We start from the raw sequence: 7,182 nt of genomic DNA, 5'->3' as shown, positions 1-7,182 counted from the left end.
GGTGGCCTATACTAAACAGCCCAACTGTTTTCAACTTGTCCTGAAATCTAAGACCAAGATTCTCTTAGGAATGCAAGCAAAGGGAGCCGATGGCACGCCAAGAAAGCATAGGTTAAACTACTTCACTTCATCTAGCCCCAGTTCTCTCCTGGCTTTGCAATTAATTATTCAGCCTCAGACCAGCAGATGGAGCTGAAAATGTTGTCTAAAGAAATGAGGTTTTTCTTTTACTTTACAAGCTACAGTTTCTCAAGCCTCCACTCTGAATGGTTACATCCTGTTGAGCCTGTTGGTAAAGTTCAGTAAAAATCCAGTCCTCATTCCAGAACAGCTGAAACTTAGCTAGGGACGCGGAAGAACAGAATCCCAACTCCAGACGGGCCCGGGTTTCCCGGGACACCTCAGGCCTCAGGGCAGTGGGGAGCCGCCGTCAAGCCCCCGCCTCACCCACGTCCCACCCTCGCCCCAGTCTCCTCCCACTTTTAGCTACATTTCCCATCTGACTAAAACTGGCTTCCTCCGTGTCCACCAGCACACCGCCTCTAAGTGGCTTAAGCTCCTAAGGAGCGCGATCGGACTCCACCACGCGCATGCCACAGGGCGCGGCCGACGTTGCCCTCGCTGTGGCCTCAAGCATCGCGACGCCTCACATGTTGCCGGACGGAAAGGCCTCGGCGGGGTCAGGGAGCTGCTGCTGGCCGTGACTGCATCGAGTAGTGACGTTTCACGAGCCTTTTAACTGAAATCACTCCAATACAAGGGCATGCGGGACTAGGGTAACGCACTTCACCCGACCCTACCCAACTTCCCCTCCCTCTCCAGCCAAGCGTCCTCCGCGCAGCGGAAAGAAAAGCGAGGTTCTAGGGGCGGGACCTGAGAGGCTTGGCCCAATCAGGGATCCCACCTAACCAGACGGGCCGGGTCTGTGACCCGGTTGGACCAATGAAAACTCGAGGACGGATTTGCCGGGGTTTCTGGGAAGGTGACACTCCCGGAAGCTATCATCTCTTATAGGCCACACATGGGTGGAGTTAGCCTTCCGGCTCGCAGTCCCACTGGCTAACCTCGCTGCCCGTCACGGGAATGCGGGAGAGGGCGGGGCCGGAGCGCTCCCGTCTGCGCGGAGCCCGGCTGGCCGCGCGCGGGAAGCCGCGGAACTGCACCGGAAAGTCCCCAGGCTGTGGGGCCCCGGTGACCCAGAGTAAGCCTCCAAGAAGGAAGAGGAGGGAAGAAAGGCGGCTCTTCCCGTGCCCCTACCCGAGGCCTCGGTGGGCCCACCCTGTGACCTCCGCGGCCGGCCCCTCGGTGGAGCTGCGGCCCGCGCGGGGGTCATCCCGACCGTGGGCGCCGCGGCCCGCGCTGACCCTGGACGTCGCCGCGCAGGTAGGTTGCAGTCCCCCCGGCGGTCTGACCCCTGAAACAGCCCCTCGTGCATACCCCACGCCCTCCTCCATTGTCGGGAATAAGACACGGCTGTACCTTTGTCCACGTGGTAGAGTTGCCTCTCTACTGTGCAAAACGCGTGGCAGCGAATTCCCTTCAATGAGGAGAGGCGCGTCCCCTCACAGAGCAGCTCTCGGGTCTGAGGAGGGCCGGGCAGGGCGTGCGTCTGTCTAGGTTTGAATTAAAGGCGACTCGCAGGAAATAAGGCCATGCCTCTGTGGCAGCTTCTCCCGTCCAGCTCCGGACACTCGACGGTGCGGGCCGTGGGAGGAGGCGGCCGTCTTCACAGCCTCTTACTCCAGTCCTCAAGGTCTGGTTCTTTTTCTGATTTGACGCAGCGGGGCTGACGGCCCCCTAGGTAACTGAGAACCAAAAGTGGAGATGGTCCTTCTATGGAGTGTGGGGGCGTGGCCAGTTGTTAGATTGTGTTTGGAAGGACAGCCAGGGGCGGAGAAGAGCAGCATTTCTGAGATGATGGGGAGACTGGTGCCATGGAGGGAAGAGGAGTGAGGTGGAGATCGGGAATTCCAGCCAAAGAGAAATGGGGTCCCTGAGGGAAAATTCCCACTCCGGCAGTCCTGGAGTTGTCCTCATGGAGACTTGCTTACGCGAGTAAAAGGACAGCATCGTCTTGACAAAGTTTCAGCCCTCAGTCTAGTCTTGTAAATGATAGATCAGGAATGTTCTTAACCGTCATTACCTTGATCCAGCCCTAGGTTTCCCTTTTCTCATTTGTAAAATTGTTATAGTAATACCTTTTTCATCCATTTGTGGTGACATTTAAATGAGGTAATATATGTGAAACTCTTAACAAACACAGCGCTTCTTCTTCGTGGGTTCCGCCTGGGGTGGATTCAACCAACCTCAATTCAAAATACTCTTCAAAAAAGAAAAATGCGTTTGTACTGAACATGTAGAGGCTTTTTTTTTCTTGTCATTATTTCCTAAACTATACAGTATAACAACTATTTACATCCCATCTACATTGTATTAGGTGTTATAAGTTACCTACAGGTGATTAAGGTATATAGGAGGATGCTGCGCATAGGTTGTATCAAACAGTAAACCGCTTTATCAGGGACTTGAGCATCTGCAGGTGTTGGTATCCTTGGGGTCCTGAATCCAGTTCCTCACAAATACCGAGGGACCTCTGTACTTAGTTCAGAGTACAGTTGAGGCTTCACTTTGAGGTCTGTGGAGGGCGTGGAAAGACCCACGTCTGAAATTGGCTCTTAACTGCTCATTTTTAGGACAGCTTCCCTCCCAGCCAGCCCTTTACCAGAGGCAATGCACCACCTTTGCAGCCGTTATAAGAACCTGGCTCTTTCCAGCCCTATGTGGAATGTTTTATCAAATTCATAAGCTAATCATTTTAAAAAAGAAGGTCTTTTTTTGAAATGAAAAAAAAAATTCACTATTTAAGTTTGTAAGTATAAACTATTTTAGTAATGTCCTCTATTTTAGTAATCCAGTATTTTAGTAATGTCCTCTATTTTAAGTGAAATATTTTAATTATGGAGAAAAGAACATAACAGTTGTACCTGTACCCTGAAAAAAGTAAATGTCAATTTTTTTTATGCTTTTGTACTTTTTTATTGGGGGGACAATGTGACATTTCAGCTATAGTACACATTCTGTGCCCACACACCCAAGAACTTTGAAATTTAACATGTCTTTCTGTGGAGGTACTGTGGCTCCACAGGACTTATCTGGTGGATATTAGTACCTGTGTAAGCTGGGTGAACTCCCTTCTAATCCCCACTCACCCAAGAGGTTTGCTGCTTCCAGCTTACCATGGGGATTATGGCTGCCATTTTGGTTCTATCCTCATGTCATTTGTGTTTCTACCCTCTTAAGAAACCTGCCTTCTCTGCCCTCCTAGTTCCTCTTGAGTGAGCTCATGATAGACTTTCCCGGACTCAGCAGCTGACGAGCATTTCATTGGTTTGGTTGGCCTTTATTGAGCCAGTGACTACTCTTCCCTTCAACATGGTCCACTGTCTTTACCAAGGGGCAGTCATGTCTGTTGCAAGCATTCAGGAAAGAGTGGCCTTCCATAGTCAAATGTACTCTATTTTATAAACTGTGATTTAAAAAATTAATGGTCCAGTCAGCCCTCCTCATCTTCTGGGAGTTGATTCCAGCAGCCCCCCTACCCCTGCAACAGACCAAATCTGCTGATGCTCCAAGTCCTTGATATAAAATGGTGTTAAGGCCGGGCACGGTGGCTCATGACTGTAATCCCAGCACTTTGGGAGGCTGAGGCAGGCAGATCACCTGAGGTCAGGAATTTGAGACCAGACTGGCCAACATGGCGAAACCCTGTCTTTACTAAAAATACAAAAATTAGCCAGGCGTGGTGGTGGGCACCTGTAGTCCCAGCTACTTGGGAGGCTGAGGCAAGAGAATCGCTTGAACCTGGGAGGTGGGGGATTGCAGTGAGCCGAGATCGCGTCACTGCACTCCAGCCTGGGTGACAGAGTGAGACTCAATCTCAAAAACAAAAACAAAATGGCATAGCACAGTCAGCCCAATATATTTGCAGGTTTCGCCCTGAGGTTGCTTGAATCTGTAGATGCAAAACCCTCAGATATGGAGTGCTGACTATAACTAAATGTTTTTAACTAAACACAATGTATACTGTCTCAGTTTGCCACAGTGGTACTCCCATCTTAACAATGAGCAAACTGAGGCTTAGTAAAATTAGGCATTTAGGCGTTGGGTACTATTTGAGCCTACAGTCATTGTTCTGCAGTCTGTAACTATTTTGCCAGTAATAGAAAAGGAGGAATGTTCCATTGTCAGGGCAGAATGAACTTTGACATTCACATGGGTTCTCTTCAACCTTACTTCCCTGCAGCCCCTGATTCCCCAAGGCAGAGGAAATACCCTGGTGGAGCCCTTCTTCCATAGAACCAGAAATGGCATCTGTGGATTTCAAGACCTACGTGGATCAGGCCTGCAGAGCTGCTGAGGAGTTTGTCAACGTCTACTACACCACCATGGATAAGCGGCGGCGTTTGCTCTCCCGCCTGTACATGGGCACAGCCACCCTGGTCTGGAATGGCAATGCTGTTTCAGGACAAGAATCCTTGAGTGAGTTTTTTGAAATGCTGCCTTCCAGCGAGTTCCAAATCAGTGTGGTAGACTGCCAGCCTGTACATGATGAAGCCACACCGAGCCAGACCACAGTCCTTGTTGTGATCTGTGGATCAGTGAAGTTTGAGGGGAACAAACAACGGGACTTCAACCAGAACTTCATCCTGACCGCCCAGGCCTCACCCAGCAACACAGTGTGGAAGATTGCAAGTGACTGCTTCCGCTTCCAGGATTGGGCCAGCTAGTGGGGGTGGCAGAGGTCTCTGCTTCATTCAGCCCTAGCTCTGTAGAGAAATGCAAACCTCAACTCTCAAGGATGTGAGGAACACAAGTTCATTTCTGTTGTTACGGAGACACTGCAGACTCCACTGTGCTGAGGTTGAACTCTTTTTTTGTTGCTCAAGTTCTAGGAGTCCCTTTCCTGAATATATACTTGTTTGTGATAGTTTCCTTTTCAAAGTAGTAAACTTTTCTATTTTTCTACTTGCCCAGTAGAGACTCTGATTCTGGAAATTCTGACAAATAATTTAATAATACACATGTTGCTTCTTTCCCCCCGTCTGATGTGTTTGACCAGGTTTTGAGGGAGGAGGAGGGCCAAAGGCAGAAAGCATAATAGGAAGCACCCGCACAGGGGTGAGGATCAGGGCTTAGTACCTACCCCAGGCACCGGTATGCACACAGTTGACCCACCTGGAACTGTGATTCACAACCCCATGCACACTAGAATCCCTTGGGACACTGAAAATTACCTATGCCAAGGCCATACTGCAGACCCAAGCATGCCTTGAATCTGTGTGTGTGGTGGTGGATAGGGGTTTTTTGTTTGTTTGTTTTGTTTTGTTTTGAGACAGGGTCTTGCTCTGTCACCCAGACTGGAGTGCAGTGGCATAATCTTGGCTCACTGCAACCTCCATCTCCCGGGTTCAAATAATTCTTGTGCCTCAGCCTCCTGCATAGCTGGGATTGCAGGCACATGCAATCCACACTGGTTAATTGTTTGCCTGAACCTTTGAGGGTAGGGCTGGGCATGGGCAGTTTTTAAAAGCACCCTAATTGTCTTTTAGGATACATCACCTTAGGATGTAGCAGAATCACCTAACAGATGACTGGGCCCTATCTTAGCACCTTAGCTGAGAATTGATGAGAATAGATGAAATACTAGAGTTAGCTAATAATTGCTTTTAAATGAAGCCACTATATTAAACTCATTCATAAAGAGAAAGTGAATCAGTACTGATTCTGAGAGGAAGAAGCACTGAAACTGATGGAGGACATCAGAACTAGAAGCTGCTTTTACTGATCCTAAAGGCCAAACCCAATTGCATTTCTCCAATGTAAAGAACAGAAAACCCTGTAGAAGTTGGACCAATAGATGATGTGCCTGCCATGCTGCAGCTTCCCCAGTTGTCTTTGGTAAGAGTGTGCTAGGTTTGGGATAGGGTAGTCAAGATACTGGAATGGGAAATTTTGAGAAGGGTAAGAATTCTGATGAGCACAGTGACATGGGTAGCTGTTTCCTCTTGACACCCCTTCCCTTCTCTATGATCTGAAGGCCAGTGTTTTGAGAGACAAGGGACCCATCTTAAATACTTGACTTTCTCATTCACTTTGTAGCTAGGCCTGACATGTGATTAAGTTCTGGCCAATGAAATAGAAGGACTGAACTTGTGGGAATTTTCCTTCAACAGACCCTTCTTTCTTCCCCCCTCTCTCCTGCTGCCTGGAAAGGTTATGCTGGCCTGACCACAGGCTCGGGCTCAGTCTTGGCCAAGAGAACAGCGCAGCTATACCCTAGAGGTAGGATAGTGCTAAGCTAAAAGGAGCCTAGGTCCCATGTGGAAACACCAAAATAGCCCCAGCTCACTCAACCTAAGACTTATTTTTAAATGAGAAATAAATCCCATCTTAAGCTATTATCAGTTTGGGGTGTGTGACAGTGACACACAGCAGTAATCCTAAGAGAGGAAAAGGATTTGAATGGGGCAGACCGTGTTCACTATTAGTCCCAGAGGACGCGGGTCGGCCCCAACTACTGCCCCTCAGGTCCGGGCCAGACCCCCAGTGGGCAGGGCGGATAGGGTACAGGGCGCTGCGTCCCCACCCACACTAGCCTGGTTGCCGGTGGCCTCTAAGTGCACAGCGGGAAGCTCCGCCCTTGCCATGCCCCCGCCACCCGGGAAGGCAAGACAGGTGTGCATGGCACCCTTCTTCGTTTCTGGGACACATCACCAACCGGCCGTGCAGCAATTACAGACAGATGGCCCCGCTCGTCCCTGTGGGTGGGGTTTCCCAAGGGCGGAAAGCGCAAGCCCCTCCCGTTCTGTCCAGCGCGCTGCCTCTGCCTTCGTTATAAGGCAGATGAAGGTGAAGAGTTTACTGGTTTTATTTTACAACTTTTTGTAAATTTTAAATTATTTTAAGAAATTAATTATGCTGAGGAGTGTAATCAGCACGCAGTGCGAGTTCTTTCTTATAGTGGCCACGTCCACAAACCCTGTGGTGTGAAGAACAGAAGGCGTTCTGCTTTCTGTGTTTCACTGCTCTCCCTCGCTTCAACTTCCAGGTCCTGGAGTAGTGGTGACAGCAAGGTCTGTTGGTTTCTTTGGTTTGGGTTTGATGAAAGCCCATTCCAGTGGG

General features: G+C 49.5%; 1 protein-coding gene across 1 annotated transcript; it reads left to right on the top strand.

Annotated features, from left to right (window-relative positions):
• Positions 1–1,057: 1,057 nt before the first annotated feature.
• NXT1 (nuclear transport factor 2 like export factor 1) lies at positions 1,058–5,093 on the top strand. Its single transcript, XM_017860106.1, has 2 exons — positions 1,058–1,383; positions 4,304–5,093. Exon 2 carries the CDS (start codon positions 4,365–4,367, stop codon positions 4,785–4,787), a length of 423 nt encoding a protein of 140 aa, XP_017715595.1. The 5' UTR covers positions 1,058–1,383; positions 4,304–4,364; the 3' UTR covers positions 4,788–5,093.
• Positions 5,094–7,182: the final 2,089 nt, after the last annotated feature.

The sequence above is a fragment of the Rhinopithecus bieti genome, unplaced genomic scaffold, assembly GCF_001698545.2.
Source record: "Rhinopithecus bieti isolate Rb0 unplaced genomic scaffold, ASM169854v2 scaffold_49371, whole genome shotgun sequence".
NCBI classification, from domain to species: domain Eukaryota; kingdom Metazoa; phylum Chordata; class Mammalia; order Primates; family Cercopithecidae; genus Rhinopithecus; species Rhinopithecus bieti.
This window is presented reverse-complemented; position numbering and strand designations above follow the sequence as displayed.